A 19,196-nucleotide genomic window follows, 5' to 3' on the forward strand; every position below is an offset into this window, starting at 1 on the left:
TTTAATACACTGGTTTGCCCTCTAGAAGGCGCTAGATATGCGACACAGGACAAATGGAAAAACACATGGCTAAATGCTAACAGACAGACCTCGATGTACATAAATATTAAGCAAAAAGTAGACAAATCCACCAAAGCTCGTAAAACAGAACAGTGTTGTTATCCTTAACTAAAACGATATATATATATATAAACATTTAAGTTAATTGAAATAAAATAAACATTAACTGATAAAAAAAGTAAACTTATTTTATTTCAGTTTATAATACAACATAAATCATAATTTCTAGTACTCAACTAAAACTGAAATAGAAAGAGAGGAAAGTGACAAAACCATAACAGAATTACTAAAACTTTCAAATTTAAATGGAACATTAAGGGTGTAAATACCTATTCAGAAGAATAATAAATACTATAAAAGTATATTAATGATACTAAATAACACAGAGAGGGACTTTATTTCAATAATTGTATAATATGGGTTCTGTGTACAGTACAATCTGTGTGTAGTTTAAGAAAACTAGCCTACAGAAAGATGTATTGCAACTTCTGAAATACAACAGGCAAAAGTTATCAAATTGGCCACAATTTTGTGGTATTGATATACAATACCAATGAGGACTTGGAAATCTTTAAGTGTGCAATTGAAGAAAAAATAACTTTTACACAGTTTTATCTATGAAATAAATGGGATACATCACAGGAAATTCACACTGGCTTTTAACAGCGCATCATTGTAAAGAAACAAAGAACAATTGTGTTTTATCTGTGTTTTAATACAAATTCTCACTAAATATATTAATTAACAGGAAGAATTATAATCAAAACATGAAAGCGTTAAATAACCTTTAGCAGACATTTCTTAATCATCGTCATCAAATCGGATCTTTTTCCCTTGGAATACTGTGATTTGTGCCTGCTGTTCTTTTCTTTTCCTGCTAGCCTCCCATGAGGGATGAAGCTGGGGTGGATTTGACATGTTTCCAGGTGGACCTCTGGGTTTCTGGTTCTGATACTGCTCGAACTGTGACATTCCCCTCCCTGCCCCTGACGGTCCCGCTTGCCTTTGTCCAGGATCTTTAAAAGTCTGTCTGTTAGGTTTGAAAGGAACCATCCTCCTGTCAGCGCCATGGTCTTGGCCTTTATATTGAGATGTTTTCATCCTACTCTCAAGACCTTTCCTCTGGTTCTGGAATCGAGGAGGTATTGACCCGTCATTGTGAGACGGAGACCCATACTTTGCTTTCTGAGAGGAGACGGTGGATTTGGATAAAGATGAGCAAAACACAGACTTTAATTTGTCGAGGTTTGTCTCGTGAGATTTGCTGGTGGCCTCCTTGTCAGGTTTCTGAAGCTCACTCTTTTTCTCCTCGACTTTACCTTGGTTACTTTTCCGTTTCTTGAATTTGCTCACTTTGCCCAGGAAGAAGTCGTCATCTTCACTGTCTTCAGACTGAGATGATTGCTTATGGAAACGTTCTTCTGTGCTGTCATCGAAATATTCCTTCTCTTCCTCCTCCTCATCATCTGATAAATCGCTCTCTTCATCTGCCTCAAGCCTCTTGGTCTCAGGTAGGTCTTGTTTCTTTTGTGACATTAAGGTGATCTCCATTTCTTTGTCTGCTTTATCAACGTTCTTCGGCGGTGTAGACTTTGTACTGCTTACAGTTGAAGTCTTTTCAGGAGAACTTTGGACATTTGGAGCTGTGGCCTCTGCATTCTGTGATTTAACTTCAACCCCTCTGGAGTTTTCTGAAGGTGTTGTGATGATCTTGGATGGTGGTAATTCAAAAGCATCAGGGTCTTTATTCTCGGTTGGCTCTACAACACCAGACTTATTGATCTCAGTGGAAAGACTCTTAAATTGTTCATCTACTGCTTTACTAACGTTCTTTGGTGGCGTAGACTTTGTGCTGCTTACAGTTGAAGTCTTTTCAGGAGAACTTTGGACATTTGGAGCCATGGCCTCTGCATTCTGTGATGTAACTTCGACCCCTATGGAGTTTTCTGAAGATGTTGTGATGATCTTGGATGGTGGTAATTCAAAAGCATCAGGGTCTTTACTCTCGGTTGGCTCTACAACACCAGACTTATTGAACTCAGTGGAAAAACTCTTTGATTTTTCCTCTACTACGTCACCATCCTCCTTGATGTCATCGTTGCCGTCATCCTCTGGTTCCTTATCTTCATTTTTGGACTGCAGCAAGTCCCGTCTGTCAGTGTTTCTCTGCTCAGCTTTCGCAGCCTTAGCTCTTTCTTCTTCGATGGCTTCTTTGACCTTCTGGAGCTTGTTGATGAAGCGGGAATGTGTGATGATACGTGCGATGGCTCTGTCGAGTGGGCTTGCCTGAGGGTCCTGCAAAATCTTCTCAAGCTCAGTGTTCTCCTGAAGTGCCATCATGGTCACCTGATCTGGTTTAAGACTCCTTAAAGCCTGGATTTCTTTCAGGATTCCAGCTGCTCTCTCTTGGCTTTCCTTCTCCTCAGTTTCCTGACACTTTTTCTTCTTCAGAGCAGCCACTTGCTCTGCCATTTTACTGATGATCAGCACCCTCGTCCTCTTCACTTCCTTCCTCATCCTGATCACCTCCATTGGGACGGCCACTGTTTCAGATGAGTCCTGTAAGAGGCATTTTATTTTTTAGAATAATCTTCATGTAAAGAGTTCTTTAGAGTAATTATGTTTACTCCAAGAGTCTAAATCTTGAATTAAAGCATGATGTCAAAGGAATAGTTATGTATTCTGTCATTATTTACTCATTTTCGTTACAAACTTATAAGCTATTGTTTTTCAGTGTAACACAAAATTGTATTTCTGAAGTATGTACATCAGTTTGGGGGTCACAGTTCTTTACAATTTCAGTACAGTAGGGAGAACCTGTTATGAAATTATTTATTTTATAAAGACAGCAGCTGCAAAAATTCTTATTGTAAAGATACACAGTGCATATATACAACAAGAATTTTAAGAAGCAAGAAATAAAGTCTCTTATGCTCACCAAGGCTGCATTAACATTTCAAATGACGGTTTTCCATTAGAATGTATTTTAGTTTTTAGCATTATTATTCCAGTCTTCAGTTTCACACAATCATTTAGAAATCATTCTAATATGCTGATTTGCTGTTCAAGAAACATTTCTTATTATAATCAATGTTGAAATCAGTTGTGCTGTTTAATATGTTTGTGGAAACCATGACACATTTTTTCAGGACTTATTTGATGAATAGAAAGTTCAAAAGAACTGCATTTGAAATAGAAATATTTTGTAATATTATATAAAAGTCCTTCTTAATTTAATGCATCCTTGCTGAATAAAAGTATTAATTTCTTTCTTTTTTTATATATATATCTTACTGACCCCAAACTTTTGAACCACAGTGTTTCTGGACTAAACCATTCTTAACTAGAAAAGTGAATCTGAATCATTATTTTTAAAGTTTCAATACTTGTTTTAATATCAAATCCCAGGTTTTTCCAAAAATCTTAAATTTCCAGTTATATTATAAATAAGCAAAAATAAACTTTCCGATTATTTTCAGACTTTGGGAATGTGGACATTGAAACTGGCCATGGAAACACAAAAAAAGACATTTTGAAGAATGTCTGTAACCCAACAGTTAAAGGAATAGTTCACTTTGAAATTAAATTTTGGTATGTTTTAGCTTACCTCAAGGGCATCCAAGATGTAGGTGTCTTTTTTTCCGCAGTAGTTTCAATTTGGATATTTTTAGGTCAAACCGTTTTTGTCTGTCAGTCATATAATGCAGGTCTATGGTCACGGTCTCAAAGAGCATGCACAGAGTCCAAATTAAACAATTCCCCATCGTAAGTACACATTGATGGCCTAAGACACGAAACGAGCAGTTTGTGTGAGAAAACAAACAGTATTTATATCGTTTTTAGCTCTTATACACAGCCACGTCCAAGTGATCTGAGGGCGCGCGCGCATCCTGGTGTGTGACGTGTGCGCAGACTGGTGCATAGATATATATACACTAGATGTCATGTATGGTTCGTTTTCTCACACAAACCGCTCGTTTTGTGTCTTAGGCCATCAATGTGTACTTACGATGGGGAATTGTTTAATTTGGACTCTGTGAATGCTCTTTGAGACTGTGACCATAGACCTGCATCAAATGAAACTACTGTGGAAACAAAGACACCTACATCTTGGATGCCCTTGAGGTAAGCTAAAACATACCAAAATTTAATTTCAAAGTGAACTATCCCTTTAATAGACCCCATTGAATTCCATAGTATTATGGAAGTCAATGGGGTCCACCAACTGTTTGGTTAAAGACATTCTTCTAAATATCTTCTTTTGTGTTCAGCAGAAGAAGAAATTCATACAGGTTTGGAACAACTTGAGGATGATGACAGAATTTTCATATTTAAGTGAACTTTTCCTTTTAGCAACCTGTAGTTTTGTTTATAGCCTGACCAATTATTTTATCTGTGCTCAACCTAATCTAAAATAATTTCATATACACTATTTAAATTTACACTAACCTCAACTGTTAATGTTTCTTCTTTCTGGCACAGATTGGTCTGTTCTTTTAATGTCTCCAGACTCGTCTTCTGGCTCTCCTGTGAGGAACCATCAATCCCCTCTTGCTGTTCATCTGTGTTTTTGTCATCCTCCTCCTCTGTCAGTTTCTCATTATCATCGTTTGATTTCTCTGAACCACCATCATCATCATCATCCGCTTGTGGCTGATATTGCGACGTGACACTCTCTGCATGGTCTTTTCCTTGTTTTTCTGCTTTTCTTGCATTTATTCTCTCATCTTTGAAAGCTTTGATGGCTGCTTTTATGCTCTGGATTCTCTTGCTGAACTGTGGATGTGTGGCGATGCGGGCGGTGGCCCGCTCGGATAGGCTGGCCTCTTTATTCCGGCACACTTTTTCAAAGCTGATGTCCTTCTGTAAGGCGGCCTTGGTGACGCTGTCAGGCACAACAACTTTCAGCTCATGGATCTCCTCCCGAAGTCTCGCCGCTCGCCTGCGGAACTTCTCCACGTCTGCCTCATTACCTTTCTTCTTCTCCAGGGCTGAGATCTGACGGGCGAGTTTCCGGATGAGGAGCACCTTCACCCTTTTAACCTCCGGCCTCATCTTGACCACCTCATTGCTGAGGTTCAGTACCGCTGGCATCTTTATGTACTTTCTGAAAGCTGGAATGAGAAAAGCAACAGGTTGTGTAAATATGCTAATGAAATGTGATTTTTGTTTTTGGTTATGTTTTGATATTTTTTCACATCATGAAGTTATGTGATCTCAACATTTCAATTTTAGTCTAGGGTCGTTACTTGCTCACAGACACAAGGTCTTGGTGCACAGAAATACTACACAGTACCGGCCAAAAGTATGGAAACATTACTATTTTAAATGTTTTTTAATTAAGTCTTATGCTCATCAAGCCTGGATTTATTTGATCAAAAATACTGAAAAAAACTGTAACATTGTGAAATTTATTACAATTTAAAATAATGGTTTTCTATTTTAATAAACTTTAAAATATAATTTATTTCTGTAAAGCAAAGCTGAATTTTCAACAGCCATTACACCAGTCTTCAGTGTCACATGATCTTTCAGAAAACATTCTATTATTTTTTTGGAACCTGTGATACCTTCCTTATGATTCATTGATGAATAAAACATTTAGAAAGAGCAGCATTTATTCAAGTATAAATATTTTCTAACAATATTTTACTATCACTTTTTATCAATTTAACACATCCTTGCTGAATAAAAGTATTAATTTCTTTCAAAAAAAGAAAGACAAAAAAATATTACTGACCCCAAACTTTTGAACGGTAGTGTATTGTTACAAAAGATTTCTATTTTAAATAAATGCTGTCCTTTTAAACTTTTTATTCATCAAAGAATCCTGAAAAAAGTATCACAGATTATAAAAAATATTTCAACATTGATTATAAATCAGCATATTATAATGATTTCTGAAGGATCATGTGACACTGAAGACTGGAGTAATGGCTGATGAAAATTCAGCTTTGCATCACATAAATTAATTAGAATTTAAAGTATATTAAAATAGAAAACCATTATTTTAAATTGTAATAATATTTTACAATGTTACTTTTTTTATCAAATAAATGCAGGCTTGATGAGCATAAAGATACTTCTTTCAAAAACATTAATACTTCTTACAGTATGTACTAGCAATTTACAAAAAGTCTTTATGTGTTAAAAGAAAATAATGCTGAGTACATAATTAAATCAATACAAAATAATCACTTAAATTATTTAACAACACAACAACACAGCAGTTAAAAATAACACGGCAAAGTAAAAGGTATGTGTGCGTATATTATGTACAACTGTACAACATTATTCAACGCAAATACAATGTTGACATGATCAGATTCGTGAAACCAACACAACTCTGCGAGTGACTTACACGCTAAACAATCAACCAATCTTCAACAAAACTTCGCCATCACTTCTAATTCCAAAACTTCTTTTGAAATAATAATTTATTCTCGCGACATGTCCCAACAAATTCTTGTTTCAAGCATGGCTGAAGGCATGTGTTGGAGTGATCGAATGTGCTCTACTTATATACACAAGCTTTACATAATATGCCACCAATTTTACTGGAGTATTATCATGCAAACCTTCACATCCACAGTTTATGACAATATTAACACTTACCTCTACAAAATAATAATGAAAATCAAGCAGAAGAATTGACTGCTCAGGACGCCGCCATCTTGACATGCGAACGCACGCACGACGTCGTTACGTCACGAGGCTTCCAGAATAAAAATGGGAGGGCCTCACGTAACGTTAGAGTGTTTTTATTTATTTCTTTGTGTCTGAAAGAAGGAAAACACTGACATCCTCGCATTGGCGTAGCGATGCGCATCAGTATTAGGACGCTCCCGTAGTTTCCCTCGAGTGTTTGAAGTTACAGGAATCTAAAGGGTGGAGAATGAAGCGGCGCAATGCGGACTGCAGCAAACTCCGTCGCCCGTTGAAACGGAACCGAATCACCGAGGGTATTCACAGCAGGTACGGACAGGGAACCGCACGGCCACTCGACCGCACCGTAATGGCGTCTCTGAACTGAGCTTGGCTGTATGTGAGCTGTCACAGTCAGATACAGATCACAGTTCAACAGTTCAAGACCAGGGTACCTCTGACTCCTCTCAGTAAAGCATAATATGTGTGGATGCTGGCTTTTGTGTATCATCCATGGGCTTCAGTCGTGTATCATTTGAAATAATAAGCATTACATTTAGTCCTGGCCATGTTATGAATGTTCTTCAGGTTGTGCAGTTGTCTTTAATAGCCATCATCATGTCTTGCTGGAAGATCCAGTTTGTTTTGGATCATGGTAGCTGGTGATTTTTGGCTGGTCATTGGCAGGTCAGCCAGCTACTCTTAAAAATAAAGGTTATTTATTGGAACTGATGGTTACATGAAGAACCTTTAACACCCATGGAACCTTTTTGTTGCACAAAAGGATTTTTATATATTGTTCAAATGGTCTTCACATGTAAAATATTTTTTTAAGTTCTTTGGAGAACAGAAATCTTTCCTTTATGGCGTCACTTTGAAACCCCCCTTTTGGAATCTTTATTTTTAAGAATGTGCCTTGTTAAAAAAAAAAAAAAAAACAGCTTGATCAACATTATTGTTGCTTGTCCAAGATAATCTACCAGAAACCAACTAAGCTGCTAAATGTTTATGCCACATTATTGTAACGATTTTGACAACTACGCTCTTTTTATATATATAGCCTAGGTGTCAGGTGAATCTTATGAAGCAATCCTAATACAAACTGATTGTTGACTGTTTTCCTTCTAGGAAGATGTGTAGATTAAACCCTGTGTGCAACTTGATCCTGCAAGTTTTGGTTTGTTCATCTTCCACATGACACTGTGTTGTCTGAAACTTTATATCTGCTGTCCATCTGAAATGAGTTTATATAAACATAAACTACCAAGATATACTCTGCCAATACCTCATTTTGGCTGTGTATATTTGAATAGTTTTAACATGCGGGATGGATTCCCACAGTTCGAAAAAAACCCGCAAATGACTGGAAAAGGTCATGGAAATGTAATGTGTAGAAAGTCATGGAAATGTCTATAGTGAATGTAAATTTCTGTGGTTATGGTCTGCATGGAAACTCGCATAAGTCTCTTTTTGCACACAAATAAGTATAATATTTAAATAAAATGTAATTATATATATATATATATATATATATATATATATATATATATATATATATATATATATATATATATATTCATTTTAATATTTTTTTACTATTGATATCAAACAAATAAATCCTCCCTAGCACTGAATTTATAAACGCTTATAAATTAATCATGGAATCTGGAATTCATTTATAGGAAGGGTTTGGCTAAGACATGGACTTTGATATGTTTTTTTTAATTATTCTTATGAATTTCTCTTGATCTGGCAGTACCTTTCTGTACCTGAAGTTCCTGGTCGTTTGGGCGCTGGTTCTGCTGGCTGATTTCGTGCTGGAGTTCAGGTTCGAGTATCTGTGGCCTTTCTGGCTCTTCATCAGGAGTGTTTATGATTCCTTTAGATATCAGGGATTGGTGAGTATTTGAATTCCCAGCGTTGTGTAACTGAGCAACTAGCCTAATGGCTCACTGTCTTCTTGGTCCTTTGTAAACCATCTTGATGTCTTTGAGTGACACGTTCTACACTGGTTAAATCAATTATCTCTACCCTTTTCTTCTCTTATCCCACAGGCGTTCTCTGTGTTCTTTGTGTGTGTCGCATTCACGTCAGACATCATCTGCCTCCTGTTCATCCCCAAGCAATGGCTGTTCTTCGCTGCCAGCACGTATGTCTGGGTACAGTACGTGTGGCATACAGGTGAGTCAACATTGCTCAAGCCCCTTCAGACTTTCCATGAGTATCTTTTTAGGAGTGAGGGCACTGACACATTAGCTGATTGAATGTTAGAGAATGCTGGGAATCTATTGATTGGATGGTGATGGTGCGTGGCAAGTGTTTGCGAAAGTGATGCTCCATCATGCAACTGAAAGTTGCAAGCTTTGCCATTGGCATCCATTGACTAATACAAACTTTAAACATGTGGATCCAGTTGTGCTTCCAGAAACCCAATAATTCCACATTCCTGTCTGATATACTCCATCAGAGGTTTTGCTAAGCGTGCAAGTGCCCAAAAGCCTTTGTCACTTATTATTCAGTGGCATAATTCAGGATCATTCTGCTAAATATTACACAACTATTCATTTCCCTGGCAGTTGCTAGAGAGGGAGATGTTGAAAGGGCCTTTCTTATGCAAACAATACCATTTAGATCTCTCTGGACTGTCATTCATCTTGAATATGTTTGATGATTGCATAAAAGAAAACTGAGCAAGTGGCCTTTTTCTCTCTAAAAAGTTTGGGGTTGGCACGATTTGTTTTGTTTGTTGAAAAAAGTCTCTTAATACTCATCAAGGCTGCATTTATTTGATCTAAAATACAGTAAAACTGTAATACTGTAAAATATCTGTACTATTGTACAGTTTAAAATGGTAGCTAAATAATAATAATAATCAAAATGTTTTCTATTTTAATATATTTTAAAATGTAATATATTCCTGTGATGACAAAGCTGAATTTTCAGCATTATTACTCCAGTCTTCAGTGTCACATGATCCTTCAGAAGCCTTTTATAACCTTAAATATGTCTTTATTATCACTTTTAATCAATTTAATGCATCCTTGCTAAATATATGCTTCCATGTAGAGATTTACCTTGCGCTTGAATTTAAACTCTGAGTTTAAACAGCAGAGATCTTTTATTGATTTTTGAGTGCTCCTGTCATTATATGTCCTTTTCTTGGGTCGATTCAGTGATACCTCAGGAGAGAGGAGGAAAAGAATTGCTGACATTGAGTGATTGTTCCTTGAAAACCGTTTCATTATGCCTTGAGCTGTGACTGTGATTGCTCCTGCTGACACACGACTTGCCGCGTGTTTCAACAAGAGAGGGTGCTTTCAGCAAGCTGGGGTTTTGTTTGCAGCCTTGAGCTTGTTTTGTGAAACCTGTGACGTTATTGATCTGCCACACAATCAGTTGCCTTTTGTTTAACCTCACTGATGACCCTAAAGGTCACTAATGGACTAGAAGCCATATTTTGAATAATTATGCATTCCTATATTTGCCGTAAGAATGTCATAACTATTAACGCCAAGCTAGAGATCAATTGTCAATTGTTATACATAGTTTTTCTATTTTCTTCCTTTACAGAGCGAGGTGTTTGTCTGCCCACTGTCTCTCTCTGGATTCTTTTCGTCTACATCGAAGCAGCCATCCGATTCAAGGATTTGAAACATTTTCATGTAGACCTTTGCCGTCCATTTGCAGCTCACTGGTAAGATTTGTTCGATGCATACTTGCCCTCGTGTAGTTCCCAACCAATATGACTTACTTTCAGTTATGGAACATAAGAGGAGAAATTATGAAGTATGTTCATGCTGCTCTTTCCAATAAAACAAACACAAAACAGCATGAACTTTCTTCACAACTTATGTTTTTAATTAAGTCATGAAGGTTTGTATAATTTCAGAGGTGTCCTATTATGCTTTTTTTTTTTTTTACATTTTCAGCTTTCTTTAGTTTTTTAGTTTGCTGTTTGAGCATGAAAAAGGTCTGCAAAGTTAAAAAGCACAAAGTCATTCAAAGTAAGCACTTTTTTGGAGTTTCCTGAAATTCCTCGATTGTAGTCTTGAGTGTTCTTCCAGGAATGTACACATCACAATATTCCTCATTTAAATAATTCCCGCTCAAGGCATATGCAAAAAAAGAGGCGAAGCCTGGTTGAGTTGCGTTAGGAGTGTGTTGAAACTCGCTGTTATGATATGGCGTGACATTATCAAACGTGATCAAAGTGGTTGACCAATCACAACACGCTGGTCCAGCCAATCAGAGCACACTGCACTTTTTGGAAGGAGGGGCTTCATTGAGATCAGAACTAAACTGTGCTACAGACAGACTGGGAAGAGTGGTGCTGCAATGTAAAATATGTGAAAAATGACTTTGAAAAAGAGCATAATAGGTCCTCTTTAAAGGTTTATGAAATCTCACACCACATAAAAAAAACAAACATTTTTTTTTACTATTAAACATGTAGTAAATAGCTGATGTAACTGTACTACTAATAGTGTAACAGTCAGTTTTGTATTTGTAAACACACTGATGGTGTCTCCATAGCAGCACATGGGAGTGTTGCCACTGTTTGAAGGTGTCTGATGTTGAGTCATCACTAGTTGTACCAATCCTTTTTTTCTGTATTCTGTAACATGTTGTTCTAACCCTTTTGTTACAGCATTGGCTATCCGGTGGTGACGCTGGGCTTCGGCTTCAAGAGTTACGTGAGCTATAAGATGCGTCTGCGGAAGCAAAAGGAGGTGCAGAAGGAAAATGAGTTCTACATGCAGCTCCTACAGCAGGCCCTGCCCCCAGAACAACAGATGCTTCAGAGACAGGAACGAGAGACAGAGGAGGGTAGGATTACCATTTGGCTATTATGATAATACAATATTACCTGACACAGACAAAAAATGGGTCAGTCAAAAATCATCAAGGCATTGACTTCACAATCAATAAATGCTCTTTTAAACTTTCCGTTTATCAAAGAATCCTGAAAAAAAAAAATCACGGGTTCCACAAAAATAGCAGCACAACTGGTTTCAACATTGATTATAATAAGAAATGTTTCTTGAGCAGCAAATCAGCATATTAGAATGATTTCTGAAAGATCATGCGGCCGAAGACTGGTGTAATGATGCTGAAAATTCAGCTTTGCCATCACAGGAATAAATGACATTTTATGTTATTACATATTATTTTAATATATTCAAATAGAAAACAGTTATTTTGAATTTTGATAATTTTTCACAATATTACACATTTTTGATCAAATAAATTCAGTCTTAACATATCTCAATGACCCAAAACTTTTGAACAGTAGTGTTTTTGTATTTAATATATACAATTTAATACTTTTTAACTATTATATGAAACAGTACAATAAATTTGAAATGTTTTACATTTGTTTTACTACATTGTCACGTGACCTTTGTTGCAAGTTGAAACCAGTTATCGTAAAAATGATTATTTCGTATTTTTATTACACAATGTTTGTAATGTTTGGTAACTATCAAAAATATGTTCAAAGTCCTTGTTTATATCACGCTGGGAATGAAAGGGTCAAGTTTAGTGTACTCCACACTGTGTGCTTTGGATGTATACCACACATTTTGCCTAATGTTCCATGCTTGCAGATTTTCATATTGCGCACATTATACAGTACATAAATAAAATGTCATATGTTAGTACTACAAAACTATTCATTTGCATGATGCATTCGTATCCTTAAAATCTCTCTTTAATTCATTTGGTAGCCACTTCAAAAGGCATGTCTGAAGCAGACTCTGTGTTAGTGGCTCAGAACGGCACTGCTAATACCAAGAAACTGCCCATCTCTCTGCCTGAACTGGAGTACAAGGAGAAGGGGAAAGACAAAAAACAGCAGCAGCACAGCATAGGAATAAACAACAACATCTTACAGACTGTGGATGCTAAACTACAGGACATTGAGTATATGGAGAACCACCTAAACACTAAAAGACTCAACAATGAGCTCGGCGGCAGCGCAGAGAACCTGTTCCTAAAAGAGGAGGTAGGCGGTGGAGGAGGAGGCTCTGCCCCCTCTAAACATTACAAAAACTCCTCCCCCCGTAGCCACAACTCCACCAATGGCAGCGTACCATCCTCCTCATCCAGCAGGAGTGAAAAGAAACAGAAGTGTGCAGGGAAGAACCTTGCACCTCACAGAGATCTGATGGAGAACTGTATACCTAACAACCAGCTGAGTAAGCCAGATGCATTAGTGCGGTAAGACTCCTCATGCAGCAACTACTGTGGTCCGGTTGAGCCATTGGAGTGTGTTTGTTCTGTTTATTCACTCTTTCTCTGTTTTTCAGGCTTGAGCAGGACATAAAGAAGTTGAAGGCTGACCTGCAGGCGAGCAGACAGGTGGAGCAAGACCTGCGCAGTCAGATCAGCTCTCTGAGCAGTGCCGAGAGAAGCATGCGCTCTGAGCTGGGGCAGCTCCGCCAGGAAAACGAGTTACTGCAAAACAAGTGAGAAATCAGCAACAATTAGTTACTAATATATGCCAATACAAATTTTAAACCGGGGGACTCTAAGACCCTGTCTCAAATGGTACCCTAAACACTCGCGGTCTTCCTACGAGTCTGCAAGTTTGCTGTGTAACGCTGCTTTGACTGTCAGGTGGAAGTCAGTGCAGGCTCATCAAAAGTGCCCATCGAGGGTGCATATCGACCGCAAAGCTCGCAAGCACACTTCTGAAACCTAAAATAACAAATGGGACTAGACCGTAAGTGCATATGAAGTGTACCATTTGGGACAGGGCCAAACTTTGATTACCTGGACCACTAGTCTATGGTCTGTTTTTCACTGAGGATGAACAGTGTCAATTAAAGTCACCATTAAATTAAAATGGTCAATCGCCGCAGACCACAACGATCCAATCAATTCCCGATAGAAAAAATCTAGTTTCACTAAGATATACAGCACAATATGGAAGAAAAGATTATTGCAACTTCTGTTTAATGCCGACTGTAAATGTGTAAGATTAAAAATTCATCATTGAAATCACAAATCGTTGTGAGGGGTCAGTCCTTATCAGCTCTGACAAGTGTAACAGGTTGCAGGTAGGGACAATAATTTACATCTGCAAGATCATTAGACAATTGACTGTCAGTGTAGAAAATAATAAAAGATAGTTTCCGTTAATCAAAACAAAGCTGAAATATATAAATATTTGGTAAAAACTTACAAATAAAACTAGTGAAAATAGAATTTTCATTAATTATTTCATTTCAACTGATGAAATAAAGTTGTAAAGTTCTAAAATGACTAAAACGAAATAAATGAAATAAATATAAAGCTAAATAGAATTATTAAAAAAAATCTTTAAAAAAATCACAAAAGCACAATACAATTCCTAGAACTTCAACCAAAATTAAAATGAAAACTGAAAATATACAAATAAATTCTCATTCAAAATATTAATAAATTAATATATAATTAATGAATTTGTCATAACTGACTAGTTAGGTTTTTTTTCTTTTTTTGACCTGTAAATCCCATCCCATCCCTTTTTTTTTTTAATAATACATTTTATTTGTATAGATCCTTTTGTACTTAAAATCTCAAATTTTAAAAAAGCTAAAACTTTTAAGAAATGTGTAATAAAAAAAAAATTAAAATAAAAAAGAGTCTGGACCCCAGTTTAAGGCTAATAACTATCTAGTCTTTTTTTTTTTTTTTGTGGTAACACCTGCATTTGTTTCCTTAGATGCACATTTCCATCTCTCTACCTGCAGTTGTTTGTGCCAGTGTTGATTATGTGCTTCTCTGTCTTAGGCTTCATAACGCTGTGCAGGCCAAGCAAAAGGACAAGCAAATGATTGTGCAGCTGGAGAAGCGGCTCAAGGCAGAACAGGAAGCGCGGGCCGCAGTGGAAAAGCAGCTTGCAGAAGAGAAGAAAAGAAAGAAGATGGAAGAGGCTACAGCCGCACGTGCTGTTGCTCTGGCAGCTGCCTCCAGGTGAGACATGAATAACTTGCCCAAAAATATTGTTCCGTCGCCATATACTTTTACTATTTTCTGTGGAAAATACCATTTAAATGATTTTATGGAGCTTTGTGTGCATTTATGTGTCATTTGTTATGTCTTTTTACTGGTGGGCTTCACTTTCGCTTCCATTCACAGAGGGGAATGCACAGACACGCTGAGGAATCGCATACGTGAGCTGGAGTCAGACTGCAAGAAGCTCATGCATGACATGAAGCTAAAGGAGGAACTAATCAGAGAGCTAGAGCTCAAAGCGCAAGTAAGCCAGAACCCCTGCTGGCATGGTGCTTTCCCAAGAGCAATATTATATATATATTTTTTTTAAGTTAACGTGTGATTGTCCTAGAAAGTTCTATACGTTTTACAGATCAGATCAAAACCAAACGTTTTGATCTGATCTTGGACCTTTTTACATCTTTTATTGATTTTACTGTAATTATTTTGTATATTTTTAAATTATATTTGGTCTGATTCCTGGGACAAAATATTTGGTCTGATTTGCCTGATTCCTGGGACAAAACATTTGGCCTGATTCCTGGGAGAAAACATTTGGTCTGATTTGGCCTAATTCCTGGGACAAAATGTTTGATTCCTGGGACAAAACGTTTAGTCTGATTTGGCCTACTTCCTGGGACAAAACGTTTGGTTTAATTTGGCCTGATTCCTGGGACAAGATTTTTGGCCTGATTTGACCGGATTCCTTAGACAAAACATTTGGTATGATTTGGCCTAATTCCTGGGACAAAATGTTTGGTCTGATTTGGCCTGATTCCTGAGACAAAATGTTTGGTCTGATTTGGCCTGATTACTTAGACAAAACATTTGGTAATATTTGGTCTGATACCTGGGACAAAACATTTGTTATGATTTGGCCTAATTCCTGGGACAAAACGTTTGATCTGATTTGACCTGATTCCTGGGACAAAATGTTTTTATTCCTGGGACAAAACGTTATGATTTGGCCTGATTCCTGGGACAAAATGTTTGGTCTGATTTGGCCTGATTCCTGGGACAAAACGTCTGGTCTGATTTGGCCTGATTCCTGGGACAAAATTTTGGGTCTAATTTGGCCTGATTCCTGGGACAAAACGTTTGGTCTGATTTGGCCTAATTCCTGGGACAAAATGTTTAATCTGATTTGACCTGATTCCTGGGACAAAATGTTTTGATTCCTGGGACAAAACTTTATGATTTGGCCTGATTCCTGGGACAAAATGTTTGGTCTGATTTGGCCTGATTACTTAGACAAAACATTTGGTAATATTTGGTCTGATACCTGGGACAAAACATTTGTTATGATTTGGCCTAATTCCTGGGACAAAACGTTTGATCTGATTTGACCTGATTCCTGGGACAAAATGTTTTTATTCCTGGGACAAAACGTTATGATTTGGCCTGATTCCTGGGACAAAATGTTTGGTCTGATTTGGCCTGATTCCTGGGACAAAATGTTTGGTCTGATTTGGCCTGATTCCTGGGACAAAATGTTTGATCTGATTTGGCCTGATTCCTGGGACAAAATGTCTGGTCTGATTTGGCCTGATTCCTGGGACAAAATTTTGGGTCTAATTTGGCCTGATTCCTGGGACAAAACGTTTGGTCTGATTTGGCCTAATTCCTGGGACAAAATATTTATTCTGATTTGACCTGATTCCTGGGACAAAATGTTTTGATTCCTGGGACAAAACTTTATGATTTGGCCTGATTCCTGGGACAAAACGTTATGATTTGGCCTGATTCCTGGGACAAAACGTTTGATCTGATTTGACCTGATTCCTTGGACAAAACGTTTGGTCAGATTTGACCTAATTCCTGGGACAAAATGTTTGGTCAGATTTGACCTAATTCCTGGGACAAAATGTTAATCCTCTACACAATTGGCTGCAAACTCTTATTCTAATCTGGAAGCAGCGTCATACCATTCAGGTGGAAAAAAATCTCACCCTACAGTTTTTCCTTACAATGTTTCATGCAGCAATTACATCAAATTATGGATGTTAAATAAGTTGTGAAGGTTGTTTCATATTGACAGTTTCAAATCTTTTCTACAACTAGAAAGTACCTTCATATGCTTCCTCTCCTCTTTGTTTCTCTGTGCAGGAGCTGCGTAAATATAAGGAGAACGAAAAGGACACGGAGGTTCTGATGTCAGCACTGTCGGCCATGCAGGACAAGACCCAGCACTTAGAGAACAGTCTGAGTGCTGAGACCAGAATTAAACTGGATCTCTTCTCAGCACTCGGAGATGCCAAGCGACAGCTAGAGATTGCTCAAGGTCTGCCCTTTTCCTGTCATAATAGAGCTCTATATCTACTATATTTCTGCTTCCGCTCTCGCTAACCTATTGTCTTTTTGCCCTGCTCGCAGGTCAGATTTTGCAGAAGGATCAGGAGATAAAGGAGTTGAAGCAGAAGATTGCAGAGGTCATGGCGGTCATGCCCAGCATTACCTACTCTGCAGAGACCAACAACATGACCCCTGTGACCCCACATTACTCCTCCAAGTTCATGGACACCAGTCCTTCCAGCTTGGACCCCAATGCCTCCGTCTACCAGCCGCTCAAGAAGTGAATGTTCACACACATCGTCCACTTTGCTCTTTGATTTGTCTAAAAGTTCAGTATGCAAACCAATGGGATGGGGTAGTATTTTTGTTTGATTTATCCCTCCTCTGTTAGTATGACTTCTTAGTTATAGCTAATGTATGTGGAGGATTAGAGGGGAAAAAAATGGATGTCACATTAACAAGAACTGCCCTCCTGGTGTTTAAGGTTATTTTTGAAGCTCTTACACCGAAGTTGTTTTCTTGGTAACGGCACTTCAGCCTGTTGTGGTTCTTTTGTCATCCTATATCTGTTTTGTGAGGTCTTAATGAAGACCTTTCATGATTTTATTAGTACCACCTCATCTTTGTGTTGAATCTGAACCGTTTTATGTGCCAGAAATGGTGGCATGACTTCTTTAACTTTCCTGGTGTAAGCGTACATATTTAAGTTCATTGAATGTAAAAAGAAAAGGGAAAAATGTATGAGGCACAAGTATTAGTGATGGAAAACATGTCGTGTTCGTTGCAATGGAATGATTAAGAGTGCATTTCAGTTTAATTATGACCATAGTATTGTACATCTGTTTTCTGGGAGGTAAAATTTATTTCATTACAGATGTTGGATCTGAATTAGATATATTTTTTTCAAATTTTTCGTTCCTCCTAATGCTGTTTTCCAAGATGTCAAAGACACGAAAAAAAACCCACGTGTTTAAAAAGGGACTGATCTTCACATTGTATTTGTGGACAAAAATGCTGCATAAATATTTGGGAATGTTGTCGTATTTTGCGGTCAATGCAAGTCCTTTTTGTTACCGGACAAAATTGAAATAGAATTTAGTTGAAACCAGTTGAAAAACTGAACATATGATGTCTTGTTTGCCAGTTGTTATGTTACACAGTGCCTTGAAATATCTTGTTTAATATATTCTAACACACTTCCCATGCCATGTTCAGCCACTCCTAGAATCCATCTGATTGGTCAGCATACCATATGACCTGTTATTCCCAAGTGTGGCATTCAAATCGTCTGCCCTCTTGTTGCCATGTGTTTTGTCAGGGGGGAAAAACACAGATAACAGCAAGCCCACTTTAATCCACTAGTTAGCAGTGTTCCATTATTTCTGCTGTCTCTAATTTGCATTAACATATGTTCAATGCATTTTATAATATTTGCTGAATGGTTTGATTTTGGTCAAATGTGCCAATTTTTTTCTCCCCTCCACCATTTAATGTCATTGAAGGTAATGCAAACTATTCATGCATCATTTTTAGAGCTCTCATTGCAGATACCATCTAAAATCAGTCCGTTAATGCTTCATTACAAAGTTCTACTTCACATTTCTTCTTCATTGGTTTAAGGATTGTGTCAAGATCCAGGCAGAATATGCCTGTTTGGTTTAGTCCTTGTTTTACAACAGGGCTTTCTTTTTTATTTGTCTACCTTGGGAAAGTATTACTGTGGATTGCATTTGGTGTTTTTATGGTAAACTTTGTGGAGAGTAAAGAACACGCCTTTGTTTCTCATTGTTTGGATTTTTTTAAAGAACCAAGCGTGTGTGTGTGAGCGTGTGTGTAGGGGAGTAAAATACCTTATTACTGTACTTGCACTTTATTCAAGTGCTATTGAACTTGAATATTTCACAATTACATTTACCAGGGGAAAACATGTTTTACTCCTTTCACTGTCATTTTGCCTTCTAAATACTCCATAGGTCTTTGCTTACTTACTTTTACCCTTCATACACTTTTGCAAATGTAATTTATATTTACAGCAGTAAAATATATAATTTTAATGCTAGATTTAATTGGCTACAAGTTTGGTCGTTCGTCCTTGTGAAATAGAACCATAAAAAAGTTTTTTCATTAACTGAAATGAAATAAAATAAAAACCTTAAACATATTGTTCTTCAGCTAGTTGCCAAGGCAGCATTTCTTATTTTTGTTTATTAAGGTACTAA

At 37.3% G+C, this 19,196-nt stretch overlaps 2 protein-coding genes across 2 annotated transcripts; one reads left to right on the top strand and one right to left on the bottom strand.

Annotated features, from left to right (window-relative positions):
* Positions 1-230: 230 nt before the first annotated feature.
* On the bottom strand, positions 231-6,817 carry srfbp1 (serum response factor binding protein 1). The gene is made up of 3 exons (XM_081375675.1): positions 6,676-6,817; positions 4,510-5,174; positions 231-2,619 (listed from the first exon to the last, which is right to left on the bottom strand). The coding sequence occupies exons 2-3, from the start codon at positions 5,152-5,154 to the stop codon at positions 862-864; spliced, it is 2,403 nt and encodes an 800-aa protein (XP_081231801.1). The 5' UTR covers positions 5,155-5,174; positions 6,676-6,817; the 3' UTR covers positions 231-861.
* Positions 6,765-19,147, top strand: maco1a (macoilin 1a). The gene is made up of 11 exons (XM_081375676.1): positions 6,765-7,035; positions 8,462-8,603; positions 8,760-8,886; positions 10,276-10,399; positions 11,354-11,532; positions 12,432-12,924; positions 13,014-13,172; positions 14,482-14,664; positions 14,830-14,950; positions 16,792-16,966; positions 17,059-19,147. The coding sequence occupies exons 1-11, from the start codon at positions 6,956-6,958 to the stop codon at positions 17,259-17,261; spliced, it is 1,986 nt and encodes a 661-aa protein (XP_081231802.1). The 5' UTR covers positions 6,765-6,955; the 3' UTR covers positions 17,262-19,147.
* Positions 19,148-19,196: the final 49 nt, after the last annotated feature.

The sequence above is a fragment of the Scardinius erythrophthalmus genome, assembly GCF_964197995.2.
Source record: "Scardinius erythrophthalmus genome assembly, chromosome: 10".
Lineage (NCBI taxonomy): Eukaryota > Metazoa > Chordata > Actinopteri > Cypriniformes > Leuciscidae > Scardinius > Scardinius erythrophthalmus.